Source organism: Bipolaris oryzae, assembly GCF_000523455.1.
Source record: "Bipolaris oryzae ATCC 44560 unplaced genomic scaffold scaffold_290, whole genome shotgun sequence".
Taxonomy (NCBI): Eukaryota; Fungi; Ascomycota; class Dothideomycetes; order Pleosporales; family Pleosporaceae; genus Bipolaris; species Bipolaris oryzae.
In genome coordinates, this window is record NW_006911566.1 from 3536 (window position 1) to 19425 (window position 15890).

A 15890-nucleotide genomic window follows, 5' to 3' on the forward strand; every position below is an offset into this window, starting at 1 on the left:
GAAGTCTGTATAGAACGTTGTTGTCGCGGCATGGTAGTAGTTGTGTAGAGTGCCGCATCAAGTTTGGTGGGGTGGCCCACTAACTGATCTGGCCCACTTACTGATCCAATACGTTAATGTGTTCGTGCGCGTGACGCCCGGATTCACGTAACGCCCCGCACAACACCAAAATTCGTGCTTAACACTAACTCGAACGCGCCATAACTCTATCAATATGGATCCGATTCAAGCCGCGATTGAAGAAATCGAATTGTGCAAACCAGAAGAGCACTTCCCATATACATATATTGCTGCAAAATACGATACTGATCGCTCAACACTAAGCTGATGAGACTAGGGGCTACAGGACATCAAGGCAGGGCTGCTGAAACATAAATGTTTGTCTTCGTATGGGTGGCTGGATTTAGGTCTGAATCTTTGGAGGTAAAAACAAGGCCATGCTTCGAGATGTCGAAATGATCATTGCCTCCAAATAGTTCGATTGGGCTCTCCAAGGAGGCGTCCTTCAGTGCGTCCTTCATTGTGTGTTCCAACTCCAGCACATCGAAGCTGGCAGTCTTCTTCGGACTTAACTTGCCAAGCCATATGTAATTACGGTTCTCAGTCACATAGTGGTTCCAGTGACGAACGAAGCCATATTTGTATAGCTTTCCTGATATATGTGATTCTTCGACCTTCTCTGTGTTCCCCTCAACTCAAGATCGGGCCCCAACGCGGGCTTGAGTTTGTGAGATATATCACTAAACTTACCAAGCAAGGCCTGATTCCCAAAAGGGAGGTGATCAAGAATCTCTCATCAGAAGTCGCCCGTCAGCAGCTCAGGGAGAGCTGGGTCACCCGCTTCATGAACCGACATGAGATCCATCTCATCCCAAATGGAACCACTGTCATGGATTGCACGCCCCACCTGGCTGATTCTGAGTCAAAATACCGTCTCTACTTCGAGCTACTGAATCGAAAGATTACTGAATATCACCTTGAGGCTCAAGATATATACAAAATGTATAAGAAAGGCTTCTTCATTGGTTGAATAGGCAAAGGCAAGAGGATATTCAGCAGGCATTAATAGGGAAAGGAAGAGGTTAGAGAGTCTCTCCGGGATGGGTCATGCGAGTTTCTGAGAGTCTTAGCCTGCTGCTGCGCCGATGAATCATCGTTGCCGCCCAGCCTTATCTACGCAGCTGCTCAAGGAGCCATACGATCGAGCTGGGTAGAGGATATTGAGGTTGAAAGCACGAGTTGTTTGTTAAATCATCGTCAACAGGCTGCTCAAATGATGACAAATGCCTAACTTGACTTGAGCAGGTGTTTGATTGTTGTACAAAGCTGCGGTCATGTAGTTAGATGGAAATTGCTCCTCCTTGATGGCCATGGATCTCATGTCACGATGGAGTTTATCAAGTACTGCGATCGCCATAGGATTCTCCTCATGATCCTTCCTCCCCATTCAACTCATAAACTCCAGCCGCTCGATGTAGTGCTGTTCAAGCCACTCTCTAAAGCCTACTCCAACGAGCCCACTAAATATCTACATAAGGCTCATAGCCTTGTTCTTAAAAAGAGAGAGTACTCCTTCCCATTGTCCTGGAGAGCTTAGCAGGCCTCGTGCAAGTAATCGACTATATCGAAAGCGTTTGAAGCCGCTAGTATATGGCTAAAGGATCCTAAAGTCGTCCTTAAGAGATTCATGAGTATGCCAGAAGTTGAGCGGAGCTCGTTATTAAAGCTCTTTGAAAGTGACTGGAAAAAGCTCGATCGGTTAGTCTGAGTTGCTATTAATGATAACCATTAGTAAGAGGTAAGAAAGCTGCGTTCAAGCGTTCACTATCTCTCAGTCAAAGAGTATGAGTACGATTGGGTGAGTCCTACTCGATACTTCAGGCGCACGCCTATGTATGAAATTGAGACGGGACTCAAGAAAACGCTCGTTAGAGGAGAATGAGGCTGATGTAACGGCCGGTCTGACAACTACACATTGTCACCAGGCACAGCTCCGCAACATGGCAAACAAGTACATGAGTATCGCACGAAAGCTGCCGTCGTCTCAACGAGATGGGCGAGCATAGGCTTTCTCAGAGTAGCCCGTAATGTCTAGATCGTTCACTGTCGGTAAATCTTCGTCATCACTATCGTTGTCATCCCGGCCCATTAATCTCCCGTCGTCGAAATCCGGCGCATCATCCGTGAGGATAAGCTGTTTCTTTCTCCCCCACCACCCCGATGAACGCGCCACCTCCACCTTCTGCAACTCAAGCGCAAATATGTTACTTTTGGCAGTCTTCGCCTTGAACACGCTCGCAAAAGTGTGCGCCGTACCAGCCCCAGCACTGACATTACCGAGACCGAGATTGGGGGGCAAGGGTGCAGCCGTGACAGCCATAGCAATCTTTGCGATTGGTATCTCCACGCCGCCGTCTGTCTCGCGCTTCGACGCGCCTGAGAAATCGAGCTCGACGTCCTCGGCGATCATGATGCCGACGACAAGGCAAGGTGGCCTGCCTTTGGCATCTTTGACCCATATAGGTACGGTGTCAATGACTGCCTTGTCCGCCTTCAGTTTGTCCCAGAACTGACTGTGCTGCTGCAGTCGCTTGTACGTGATGCTCTTGCCAGCCAATTTTACGCTCTCCGTGGTTTCGCCCTCGAAGTTGAGATGTGCGATGGATGAGAGTTTTGCAGTGGCATGACTCGTGTCCGTGCCCTTGTTCTCGAGGACGAAGTCGGTCAAATGCTCGGTGGGCTCGACAAGGTCGAAAGCGTTATACTGCAGAGGATCGGAGGGGACGAAGTCGTTGGTGGGTCGGAGGGGTTGGCGAATGATTGGGCCGAGAATCTGGGACTCGTATTTGGAAGTGTCGAGCCAGGCTGAGTGTTTGAGAATGACGAAGGAGGGATCGCCTTTCATTTTGAGGATGTAAGTTGTGCGAGACTGCTGAGATTCTTGTAGATGAGGTTGCTGAGCAGACTGGCATGGGACGCCGCCGATATCGTGTTAAATATATCACATCTTTCAGCTTCAGAGCAGGTAGGCTGCAACATCAAGCTGGAGGCTATGCTAGACTGCACATGTGAATCCATTGGTCGATGTTCGCGTTGTGGCTGTGGGCTTCAGCTCGTGGAGTCGCGCCACGCAAACAGTCCAGGCTTATCGTCTCTTATCGTAATTCCGGGACAGTCACCTACGATCCTGCGGACAACGAACGACGCAGCGGGCGCGGAGATCTCACTGAGTGTACCGGATTGAAGCTAGTGTTCCGATCTTAGTCCTTAATTTCCCGCTGGTCCCAAGTTGTTTATGTGTTGTGCTTCATGGTTCTAACTCCGGAGCGATGCAGCGTGGCCCTGTCGCCTTCGCTTCGGCCTGCGACCCCATAGGCCTATGACGTGGCGGGCTATGCTTTGGACCTTAGGGCGGGCCATAACGCTCAAGCATGTATACCTGTACATTTTTGTTGAGTGCGCCGGTCAGCAGCTGAAGATCCGTCCGTGGATTACCGTATACGAAAAACTAAGAGACATTGATAGTGATCAGACGAGAGAGAACAAGAATGCTTGGCCGATCCGCCGTTCGTTGTGTATCTATTTTAGATGTTAAGGCTGCCAAGTCACACTATAACTCTTATTCTAGTTACTAGTAACGTTTGAGACGGACGAACTGCTCAGATGGGTGAACTGCTCACGGTACCAAGTGTTATGAGCGGAAAGGCCTGACTAACGAATTTGCATTCACCTATCGTACAAAAGAAGATGAGGGATGAAGACTATGGAGCTACGTACGCACGCGTCTCTTATACACCCTTTTCTTACTTACTCTTTTCGTACGTAAGGTTTGGTCGTAGCTCTGCTTTTTCATGTGATGCCTTTCAGGGCTGTACGTGTTCTTGAGTCACGTGACCTATGCTCACTGGACTTACGTCACGTGATATTCTGTTGTTGTCCATGGCGTGGCCCTTTACACCAAGAGCTTACCAACTTTCACTATTACTTGACTATTAACGTGTCTGTATAGCGATTCGGTCAGAAGATCGAAGTGATCACTCTGCCAAGACCCCACCAACTTTGACTACTAGCTATACGTGATGCCTCCACGCAACAACGTGCAAAATTCTTTGAGAGAATTTTAATTAGTGAACTATAAGATGCGAATGCGAATAGACGAAGCGCAGACGAAGCGCGGAACAAGCCCCAGGATCAAGGTCTTTATCTTGAAATTATCTGCGCCTCAGCAGTGGTTGACCTTGTTGTGGTGGTAAGCATTGCTGGCATGCCGCTGTGTGCGGAGTTTTCCGCCACACACGGAGGGACGATAGCACCCGCTTCTAATCCGAACTGATTTTTGGGTGGCCTAGAAGACTTTGCCAAAGAGCGCCATACAGCCACACAACCACACAGCCACAAGTCCAGCGTTAGTCGCGATAGGTTACCACTAAGCTACTTTAAGCTCGGTGTGCGGAGCGTATTCATCTGGCGTATCTAGCAGGCAGACTTAGAATTGCCACAGAAGCACGACAACCTCTCAAGCTCGAACGCAGTGGTTGGAACAGTATGATGATATGACAGGCAGTGATCTAGTAGACTTAGACAAGATGTATAAGCTTCTGTCGCAGACTACACAAGGATACAGTGGCGTCTATTACAGCCGTAAGATGTCGATACACGAGATGTGACAAACCCCTGCCATGGTAACTTACAAAACACATAACTGGTAGTTAGAAACTTGCAAAAGAATACATCGAATTTGAACCACACCTTTCCGCACTCACGCATGCGACAGTTATTTACCTTTTAGTGGTTATATAGTAGATGATACGGCAGCGTGGTAAAATGGTAGCATCATAATGTAGTTCTGTAAGGTTTTTATAGTTTTTTTCGACTTTGTCTTCTCGCTGGAGGCTTGCCATTGCCTTTGTGCTCTTTATCAAAAAAGTGTCATCGGCAGTCAGCAGCGTCTTCGCAATGATAGGGTCTAGTTACGCTATCTATTCGTGGCACCCACTGACCAACGACAGCAGAGCAGCCTCGAGTTCGGAATTTTGGACAATGCTCTCTAGTGCGGTGCTAAGAACAGGCAACTCAGTGCTAGTATGGCGAAGGGACGTTGGCAATTCTTCTGCAAGGGAATAGAACTCTTTGATGCGAAAGACGACTTTGGTGCTGGAATCAGTGAGCTTAACTATACTGTGCTTACGAAGTAGTATGTGGTAGTTAGGCGTGCGGTATCGGATATCACGTGTTTTATTGAAAGCGGACGCTCAAAAAGATGCACAGGGCATCTTGCGATAGCAAGGTGACGTCACAAGCCATTTGACCGCAAAAGTGGGCCTACTATAGCACAAGGTCAATCGGTGTTGATAATTAAACACTGCGATGCTGCTTTAAGATAATAAGCGCCACGGATATACTAACGTACCCAACGTACATGGGTATGAAACACGAGCCAATATTATAAGGCCAACATACCTAAAAACGGAAACCCGCCCTCAAGTTACTGTGACTGAAAGCAGGAAGATTAACAGATACCGGTAACCCAGAACGGGAAATTTAACGGATGTATTGGCAGACAGCACAGTTACATAGTGGTCAGTATTTCCGCTTGTCAAGCAATTGACAGCTCGCGGGAGACCGGGGTTCAATTCCCCGCTGGAGAGCTCTTATCTTTTTTTGTTAGAATGTAGAAAGATTTGTTGTCACGAACTGCACGCGTCTTTAGCTAAGAAGAGAATTTTGCTTTTTTTGTTCAACTACCTATTTTAGGAAGAGAAAACCTTTTATAAGCGATCACATATTAACATAGAACTCTCCGTTAGCTACAGTAGGTAGGCACGAACTAAAGATGCACGGCGAAGGTAAAGATTAAATACATAATATACGGTCATACTAATAATAGTCATTGCCTTTATTATAGATATAACCCTTGACATAATCTTCTCAGCCCTTAATTAACGCTCTAGGTACTCTAATATTCTTAGACGATTTCGCATTTGGTATGCGTACGACTATCGGTACCTTACCACTCAAATGACGAGGCAGGAGACTGAAATGGTACTGGACTATAGGCTCAAAAGTTGTAATACTCATGCCTTCGGTTTTAGGGACTGACGCTATCTGCAATTTAGGTTGCAGGACATTTACAGGTTTGCAAGTCACTCTTCTGTTTCGAGCTCAAATGTGGTGATTTGTGGAAAGACTGACTAGGTTATGTGACCGAGCTTTTACTAGACGCCTAAGAGGTATGCATAAATCGATTTCAAGTCAAATCCATTCTAATCAGCCTGGAGTAGCTTTTGTCGATTTAAGAGATAAGACGTTTTTTTTCTACACATTTTGCTTGGGATTAAAATAGATGGAGCTCAGTGCGCACATTGCGACTTATACCCTCTAACTCCTAAGGAGCGTTGTTTGCCATTAGTTCAGCATCTTCACGTTGACCCAGTTCCCCATATCCATGATTCGACCACAATTCATGTGCATGGGCACGTAACTGATGCATTTCCCCCTTCGCCAGATATATGTCTAGCGTTCTTTCGTCTGAAGAACTGCCGTCTCCTCCACTAGAATTTCTCGACCTAGATATCATCCATACTATTCCTGCTGCCAGGATCATAAAAACTGCTATACCCACTCCAATACCAGCTTTTGCGACTACACTAAGACCACCTAATGAGACGTTCCCCTCGAGGACAGAAGACGGGGTAGGAGTCAAGGTTGACAATGTTATGGCTGAGGAACTGGGCGTTACTGATAGAAAGGGCGTTACTGAGGGCGTTGCTAAGGGAATAGTCGATATCGGGCCCACAGTTGCTGCGAGTTCGAAGATGTTGCTCTCATCATTACAACAAGTTTTCTCCCCACAGCACCAATTTTCTCCTCCACAGTTATGGACGCCTACACTACCCCACTTGTCGACGTACTATATTGTCTTAGCGATATCCTAACGTAAAGTATTTAGGGGTATACCTCTAGCTTGTTGCATACGTCTCTAAGACAGTAGAGACTGTTCCATAGCGGGTCTGTACAACCCTGTCTTGACCAAACTTGCTCACCCTCATTATTCCCATCAAACACCGCATAGTTCTGATAAAGACCATTTTCCATACACACATCATCTATAATGCCAATATCTCTAGCGCCGCTTTAGTTCGTTATGCAGCATACGGAATATTTTGTCGTGTTATTGCATAGTTAAAAGGCCGCATTAAGGAGGGTAGTGCCGTTACGGCTGTAACAGTAGCCGGCTGCACTAGTAATCTAGGATATAACTAGGAGATAGAAAGCCATCATGAAATGTAAGAACGTTCAGCGGGGATTGAAGACTACCTATACTAAAGTGTGGATTGAACTAAGCGGGCGAGGATGAAAGCGGCGTGTTCGCGGAGTATCTTCCTGGTTGGAAGTGTGCCTCAGCCTTGGACCTGGTGACTTGCTGAGAATCCTTCGCTAGCCGAGGTTGCGAAACCTGTGTATATAGTAGCAAGCTAGTGTGGCCAAGCTATTGTTGTTTCATATACGCGCGGACTATAGCAAATCATGTCTTTAGATGCTCGTGGAATCCATTGGGAATAGAACATAAGCGCCAGCTCTACTGCTTCTCTAGAGCGCGCTTAGCTGCCGTCAGACAGGTGGCAACGGAAGCTGCAGAACCCGAGAGTGGATCGGAACACCAGGATTCTGTATACACCCAATCAGAACCTTTTCGTCAAGGCTACCCCACCCCCCAAAAGTCTACATTGGAGCAACATAGACATCAGAGAGTAAAATGTGATGACGTATCCCAAGGGGTTAACCGCGCACACGGGTTGGCCGCGCGCTAGCTGTCCCCTGCTGATCTTCTAGTGAACCTAATACTTCTGCACAAGCTGCATAAACTCGAAAATGTATCCCGAAAGGTGGATATACCTAAGACGATTGCTAAGACACCTTGATATAACGTACACCAGCATGTAGACGTAGTCCTTGGCCCCATCTGAGCCAATTGAACAACACCGGGTAAATCCATTACCCCACCCCAAGAGCCTTTTTCGTATTTCAGGGGAATGTCGCATGCATAGTAGAGTCAGTGCTCTGTCAGATGCTGGATCCTGGCGCTAAGGTGGCCAACACGAAAGCAGAGTTGCCGTGGGCAGCTACTAACTAGTGTGGCGCTGCCGAGCGGGTAACTGTGGCGGCCCTTGCACTGTCCTTAGATGAGAGGGCCAAATGCAGCCGCATCGTTGCCTACTCATATCAGCGTGTCTGCTATGGCGCAATGCCAAAAGCCAAAAAGGACAAGTGATCAGAACAAATAAGCGTACAGTATCGTAGTGTACAAGCTAGCTAGCTAGCTAGGTGAGTGGACTATGATACATCAAACTGGCGCCAAGGCGCTATACCCAGACGGGTAAGGGCCAAGGCTGCCATAACACAGAGTATGATTCAACGTGACTTATATCCATTTCATTTACCAAGTCAGTGCACAAAGCTTCTGGCGATTTACCTGAATTTGGTCTGGCTTCTGTCGTATCATTGTCTGTTGTTCGCTTGCGTCTGACTCAGCATCCGGTTCTAACCCAGTCGGTAGTGCCAGAAGGGCAATATCTTCCATGTGTCAGGAAAAATGGTTCAGGACAGTGCTTTTCCTATTTCCTGATGTGTCCTGACAAAGAGGACATTTAAATGCTTTCTAGGTGGGTCCGAAATTGTGTTCTAGTTCTAGATGATTTATCCATACCTGACGGCTTGGGAATGGATTCGTATTGAACCGGCATTCATAATAGAAGCAACTGTTAGGTTGTAAATCGGTATCGGGGTGCTTTCGATTCGTAGTAAGTGCTATACTAGTAAGCCATCAAGTCCTATCTTACCTCCATTTACGATTGTTCGTTGCCTGCACTAGCTTTCCACACGCAGTGCACTCGAAAGGAAGACCGTTCTTTCCTTCCACTAGTATTGGTAGAATCCAGACTCGCTCGCCACCTGATATACTGGTCATGAATGAAACGGTCGACTCTGCATAGGACGGTTATGTTTTCACTAGCGAAGAAAAGTTAGACCCGCTTAACGATACGGCACACCCCATTAAATAAATGGGAGACTTTAGACGATCGCGGACTAGGAAAATCCTATAAATGGAAGGCAACAGTTATTGACTAACATCCCTCTATATATGGCGAAAGGCACTGCGCTGTGAAGGACAGTATGTACTCCCAGCTATAATAAAGCCGGTGTCATCTAGGAAACATCCATAACTACGCTTAGAATAAACTCTCTTTATCTTAACCTCTACCTAGACTACTGCCCAGTCAGCCGCAGTAAGCCCATTGGTCGTCATCCAGCTAGGTACGTCTAGTAGTATATTGCCTCTACTTAAGGCGTACGCCCGATCGCGGTTGTAGTTCTCGATATGAGCACTGGCGTGGGAGTCGATAGCCTCCTTTAGTTCTATTGGCCGAACAAAGGTGTCGTAGTAGCTGTTCTAGTGGGTGATAATAGGCCTCCCTAGCTAGAGGTTTCTATTGCGAGCGAGATGTGGGAGGCTATAGACCTAACGCTGCGCTTCTTAAAAACGATCGTATTGCTGTGGTGTGCGAATATAATTAATAATATCTACTAGCACACTTAGGGGCCCATCTAAACGCCACTCGCGTAGATACTAAGTCTCTTCTGCGTACGCGTCGCTACCATTATTGCAGGCGTCCACATCAAAGCCTTATATAACTGTCTGGCCAACAAGATTGAGTGTATGAGGAGCACAGCAGAGGCGACGGTGTAGGGCGTTAAATTCGAACTCGCGGGAGAGGCAGTGGATAGCTCAATCGTTAGCAAAAGCGTTATCAAGTGTAAAGTAGCCAAGCTGGGCACCGCTTATATTAAACGTCGAGAGAGTCGTGGCTACGACTTCTCCAATCCGATCACCAGTATGGGCGCCCGCGAGCTGTGGGAGGGCAATCGGGAGATCCCTGATCGTGCCAGAGGCGTCAGAAAAATGAGCTACAACTCCAAAGAAGCCTCGCTTACCACCTCTAGCAGTCCATCCGTCAAAGCTGATATGTATTCTGCTAGTCGCTTGTGATAGCGACGTAGTAACTAGTGGCTACAGGCAGTGATACAGGCGTAGGACGTACGCTAATACACTTTGGTGACTTACCCATAGGGCTGCTGCTGCCTCTAGGTTTACGTATGCGATCATCTGTTTGAAAGCTAGTGTTTCAAACTTACGAAGCGGGTGGTTATTCTCAATAATCCAACGGACTGCAGCGTATCTAAAGGCCTATACGTCGGAGTTGCCAATCGTATTAGCTATACTTTGCTGAATGACGAGGCCTTACTGATTGATAAACTGTAGAGACCTTTGGCCCGCTGGTAGAACAAGCCCAGCCTTCTTGCCAGCACGATCAAAGCTGTGCCCAGGGCGATTCAGCTAAAGGTAGGTAATCGCCGCTAAGGTTAATTTTGTCACCTCTAGGATATATTTGATCCCTACCGCGTTGTGTTGATAGCAATATCAACAGACTCAGAAGGTACGGCTTAAGTCTCTAAGAGACGCGACGCGATAGCCGTGCTAAAAGACCCAGCTCTTCTTATGTTTAAGCGTACGTAGAGGCTTCCCATACGCTAACAGAGTATCCTAGTTAATGCCTTCAAAGTCATCTGCGAAATAGCTATCTAGATTAGTGGCTAGCTCGTCTAGTAGAGGATCCGCCGTAGAAGCCGTCGCCGCGTCAGTATCGTCAGTAGACGCGACAATAGTGGCATTTAGTACCATAGACGGCGGAGAGGGCTCAACGAGAGTAGTATCAGTAGCCTGGCTTGCGGCTGCAGCTAGGGCTTCATATAGTGACGCGTAAAATCTAATCTAGCTTAGGGTCGCGTCGATATTAATGGGCTGCGAGGCAGTCCCTCAGCTTGTCTGAAGACGTTTTGCAGGCACAGAACCGCCACGGCTTACGCGTCTCTGGTGAGGGCGAGCGTGTGGGAGTAACATTTTAGACAAAATAATCTATATTGCTTCTTTGGTGGTGTTAATACTATTGTTTAGAGAGTTGAGATCAAAACAACAGTCAGCACAGACCAGATAACTACTACAACACCAAAAAGTCTATCCCGAGTTACCTGTTATGGACGCTATACTATTGAAAAGACCAATTAAATTAATCAATCGAAAGGTTCAGATTGATCTTGATTGATAGCATATCCACTCTATATTTGATTTGATTGATTTGGACGAACCAATCAAGAATCAAGCAAGAGAATCAAGAACTTGATTGTTAGCAAGTCTGCATGTGACTATACATGGTACTTCTAGGCTTACATCTTATAACGTGGACGTCCATAGGTTCTCAGTTTTCACATCCCTTGTTAAGGAGAGAATCTTTCTTGTTACTTATACAAGTTAGAGAGTGTATGTGCGGTGTTAAAGCCATAATGCGTTTCAATGCACACAGTGTGTGTCCTCGCCTACTCGGGTCCACACTTGACCTAGATCGATCGCTACGCACCAAGCATGCTGCCTGATGACCAGTTGGCTGTGATACAAGATTCTCATACAAAGCCTTCATCTTTGCCTTTTTTTTTACATAACAAGCACGTTTGACAATTGGGGCAGACATACGGTCCACCGTTCGCCAGATCTCCGAGCCCATATATTTTCCAAGCTCTGTATCGCTATAGGAATATTGCGAAATCGCGTACGTGCATACACCTGTTCCATGCGATGTACGAAGAAGTCTCTCTGGCTCTGATCTGTCGAAGCTGCTCCAGCAATAAAGCACACCCAGACCAGTGCATGTGCGCCACGATCATTTGGTGAGATTTGCGATATGACGCCAATGAGTTGGTGGATAGACTCTTCCTGGATAGTGTTGTGAAATCTTGAGACTGCATCTGCACCGGCTGCACATCGGGTGTATATATTGCATGCAGAGACGAAGCACTGTCGTATCAGGTCTACAATGCGCCGGTCTTCGCTGTCTTCGGGGAGATGAAAAAAGGACAAGAAGCTCATCAGAGACTCTGAGGCCTTCATCATGGTGAGCACGCCGACCTCTTCGCGGAGTAGCGGCACGCCGAGCAGCTCGAACCTGATGCTCGTTAGTATGGCTGTGCAAATATCCTCCAACATTACCTACATATGGGTTTGTGTTTGTAAGAAATTTGAAATGATGGGATCAGCATCTCTGCCTGGGTTACTCATGGACAAGCTGAGCAACATCTGAACGAAGAAGTGATAGTCAGCACTTCCAGTCACTGTCTCGCCCACAAGAAGCACAACCAAAGTTGCCCAGGTGAACTTGTTGAACACCTTGTCGGCAGACTGCTGCAAGGAATCGTTGCGTAAGCGTGAAATGACAGCAGCGCGTCCAGCCTCAGCTGCTCCTTGAAGTTCAGGCCGCTGATGACTGAGATGTTGTGCAGCCACAACACCCACTGCCCGGCGCAGCAAATCGTCTTCGAGCGCCATTGGCAGGACTAATGATCTGTAACCATTTGTGTCATCATCGAACACCACCATAGCTGGGGCAACGACATCGGAGACTGTAAGATCGTGAGTAAATGGTCAAATTATGGCCGACTCTAGATTGTAACTTACAGTATGAGAAGAGCATCCGCAACTTTGGGTCAATTGGCGCAACCCAAGGCGCAACTTCGTATGGTTGGGAGTAACGAACCACAATCGAATTGTAGCCTCGACCGATGTCTTCCACATCGGCCTCGGAATCCGCATTCGTGTTTGGAGGGGCCAACAACAAAGAATCTTTCCTACCATGTTGCATTTCTGTTGAATTGATTGTGTGAGGGGTCGGTGGTTCTTGCGCAGTCTCGTCCAGATCACTCTTCCTCTTCTTCCTAGCGCGTTCCTTACCCGGCCAGCGCAATGATTGAAACTCAATAGTGGTCGGTAGCTCCTTGCAGCTATCATCGCCTCCAGTCTTTGGAATTTTGCAGTCCTTAAGACGTCCTCTTCTGGCTACTCCTCCAGCAAATCGAATCCTGCCGATCCCAGAGCATTCGATGCCCTTCTTCGCGCATTTGCGACATGATGGTTCGGTCTTGTCACAGACGATCCTGCGGCACGAGCATTGGAAGCAGCCCCGCTCTTTCTTCACATTACCATCTGGAGGCATGCTGATGCTCGTGCACCGAATCTGATGAGCCTGGCGAAACTTGGAGGACCACGATCAACGGGGCCAAGTTGCATGCAACTAGCGTTCACGACGCAGGCCCGGGCTACCTCAATAGTCAAGTATAATCTCGATCTTGGTATCCATGAAGTTGCGATAAAATTTGCGGAGGATTATTGCAACTTGTACTGTACGATCGTGCTCTATCGCGGAGTGGAGGCAACCCGGTTGTGTGCTGCTTGCGTTCGGGCCGAATTTGGAAAGGGCGTTTGCTTGGCGTCTCGCCCTTTCCAAATTCGGCCGCTGAACTGACGAAGTTCTCGCAATATAGCGTAGGTATGCAACGCAAGACGGCGTGCTGACAATCTCAATCACAGCGACACGCTCCCTCGTCCAAGCATGTACCACAAAGCAATTCACATGGACGGAGAACACAAAATGTGGTGACGTCACAACCAGAGTCGATCGCACTGAACGCTCACATACACTACGTAAACGAGAACGTCTATCTACTCCATCAGGACTTGTAAGCGCGGGCCATGGAAGTGCTTGCGCACATGTCCGAACCAATTTGCGACTGTGAAGATAGCCATCACGCCGATGACTGCCGACGCGTAATCTGGGAGAAGTCAGTCACAGCCACACCAGATCAGTATTGGGGCGCCACTTATGCTCGTACCCGTCACCGGTATGACTATTGGGAAGTCGTAGAAGACCAAGACCAGGATTGCGAAGCCCACCGTAATCAAGTTCGCCGCCCAGCCCAAGGCCGCTGGTACCTTGAAAGAGCGTGTACTCGGCAGCCACTTTGGTGAGCGCTTGTGCATCATGAGCAACACGGCCGGGAACGCGCATGTCACGTGCTGCAAGATCAAACCAGTGCCAATGAAGGCATTGAAAGCAGATGTCGATCCCAAGTAGATGCAGCCAATGATGAACATGATCGCAAAGTTGAAGATCAAGGCAGCGGTGGGTACCTGCTGCTTCTCGTTGATCTTACCGAGCCAGCGGCTACCAAAGATAGCGTCGTCCCGTGCGAAAGACCAAGTCAGCCGAGACGCTGTTTGGTGGGTTGCATTGAAAGCAAAAAAGGTTGCGAGCAGGAGAAGGAACAGGAAAACGGTCGCAGCAACATCTGACCGAGTTGCCTGACGCCAGATTTCGTAAACGGGTACACTAAACGAACATGTCAGCATGGAAGGTGATAGCCACCGAAGGGAGAGACATACCCAGTTGCCGTCGTGGCCACAGCTTCCAGATCGCTGGTGCAATACATCATGATGATGGCGAAGATGAAGGATGTGGCGAAGCCAATGGATACCGTGCTCATCAACGCTCTAGGCACGACCTTTTCTGGGTTCTTGCACTCCTCTGCCAGATGTACCGCACCATCAATACCGGCATACATATAGTTTGGCGAAACGAGACCAGTGAGAAAGGCGACGCCGCTGGACCAGCCACTCTCGTTAAGGAAAGTCGCCCACACAGACTTGGTGGGCTGAAAATGCGGTCCGGTCCGCGCGAGGCAAGTGATAACGATTACAAAGAAACTACTAATCAACACGAAGACTATACTTTTATCCCGTTAGTATTATTATTATTATTATCCCATTATAGTCTATGTAGCTTGAGGCCATGTAAGACTTTGGCCAGAGGCCGTTCTATGGGATTTATTTACACTAAGGGAGTTTCAATAGTGGTAGTGTGGCTATGGTGCTTTGGCCTTTTATCTAGTTAAGCTATTACTAGCTTTCTAGATGCCTGTTGCTAAAGAGCAGTTTAGTAATAGAAAGAGATGTTAGACAGCAGAGTAATCCTCCAGTGGGCTCTTTTGGAGGAGAAAGAAAAATGTTTAGCTATTCAGTTTTAATGACTAACTCTCTCGTTTTAGTATGTTGCCGCAGCGAGCAAAGGCTGTCTTTAGCGTTTAGATAGAGTGCTATTGTAGTAGGCAAGGCCTACCTTAGCGTTTAGGTATGTATGCTAGAATAGTAGGAAAAGAACTATTCTAGCGTTTGGTATGGTGCCTAGCGAGCGAGGGCTTTTAGCGTTTAGAAATTTTACTACTACAGTCGCTACTTACTGTAGTAGTGTTTCGAGATAGTGCCTAGCGAGCGAGGGTTTAGCGTTTAGAATTGGTGCTAGCAAGCGAGGGCTTTGGCGTTTGAAATTTGTGCTTCTACAGTGTAACTAACCACTGTATTAGCGTTTAGAATTGGTGCCATACTAGGCAAAGACTGTCTCGGCGTTTAGATATGGTGCCTAGCGAGCAACGGCTATCTTGGCGTTTAAGTAGTTTTTGTTTTCGTATGGTAGTCTCTCTATTAGTTATTACCGTCCGTGCTCACCCAATGCAACAGTTCAGCCAATGCAACACCCCACCAAAATTCGAGCCCACGAAAAAATAAAGCTTTTAACTACTACTTAAACGTTATTATTATAGAATTTCTTAGTAGAGTACCTATAAGATTATATATTTAATATCTATTTATTAAAATTTACTAAGTAACTATATATTATAGCTATAGGTAGTAGTTTTAGTAGAAAGCTTAGTAGCTAGTAATATATTACTACTACTACTTTTAATCTCTATAATATAACGCTACTTTAGTTTTTTTATATTCTAAATTAATAAAGCTTTTTATTTAGTTATACTTTACTTAATATACAGAGGGGTGACATGAAAAAAGAGTGTTCCTAAAAGTTCTAGTTTTTAAACTAGTATAACTAGCTGAATATTAAATCTATTTCCAATTAGGCTAGCTCATTTTAAAGGCAAGAGGTAGTAGTTTA

At 47.0% G+C, this 15890-nt stretch overlaps 6 protein-coding genes across 6 annotated transcripts; 1 reads left to right on the forward strand and 5 right to left on the reverse strand.

The window, feature by feature from the left end:
- Positions 1–691: 691 nt before the first annotated feature.
- COCMIDRAFT_109877 (uncharacterized protein) lies at positions 692–1030 on the forward strand (the record flags this gene model as incomplete). Its single annotated transcript, XM_007695270.1, has 1 exon — positions 692–1030. A coding segment is annotated over one exon (339 nt), but the record flags the coding sequence as incomplete, so codon positions are not given.
- A 1077-nt stretch (positions 1031–2107) lies between these two features.
- Positions 2108–2641, reverse strand: COCMIDRAFT_67958 (uncharacterized protein; the record flags this gene model as incomplete). Its single annotated transcript, XM_007695271.1, has 1 exon — positions 2108–2641. A coding segment is annotated over one exon (534 nt), but the record flags the coding sequence as incomplete, so codon positions are not given.
- A 2338-nt stretch (positions 2642–4979) lies between these two features.
- Positions 4980–5180, reverse strand: COCMIDRAFT_109872 (uncharacterized protein; the record flags this gene model as incomplete). The annotated part of the gene is made up of 1 exon (XM_007695272.1): positions 4980–5180. A coding segment is annotated over one exon (201 nt), but the record flags the coding sequence as incomplete, so codon positions are not given.
- Positions 5181–10069: 4889 nt separating this feature from the next.
- On the reverse strand, positions 10070–10243 carry COCMIDRAFT_109888 (uncharacterized protein; the record flags this gene model as incomplete). Its single annotated transcript, XM_007695273.1, has 1 exon — positions 10070–10243. A coding segment is annotated over one exon (174 nt), but the record flags the coding sequence as incomplete, so codon positions are not given.
- Positions 10244–11548: 1305 nt separating this feature from the next.
- On the reverse strand, positions 11549–13100 carry COCMIDRAFT_10017 (uncharacterized protein; the record flags this gene model as incomplete). The annotated part of the gene is made up of 3 exons (XM_007695274.1): positions 11549–12056; positions 12105–12510; positions 12566–13100. The coding sequence occupies 3 exons, from the start codon at positions 13098–13100 to the stop codon at positions 11549–11551; spliced, it is 1449 nt and encodes a 482-aa protein (XP_007693464.1).
- Positions 13101–13606: 506 nt separating this feature from the next.
- COCMIDRAFT_109873 (uncharacterized protein) lies at positions 13607–14664 on the reverse strand (the record flags this gene model as incomplete). The annotated part of the gene is made up of 3 exons (XM_007695275.1): positions 13607–13716; positions 13765–14273; positions 14327–14664. Coding segments are annotated over 3 exons (957 nt in total), but the record flags the coding sequence as incomplete, so codon positions are not given.
- Positions 14665–15890: the final 1226 nt, after the last annotated feature.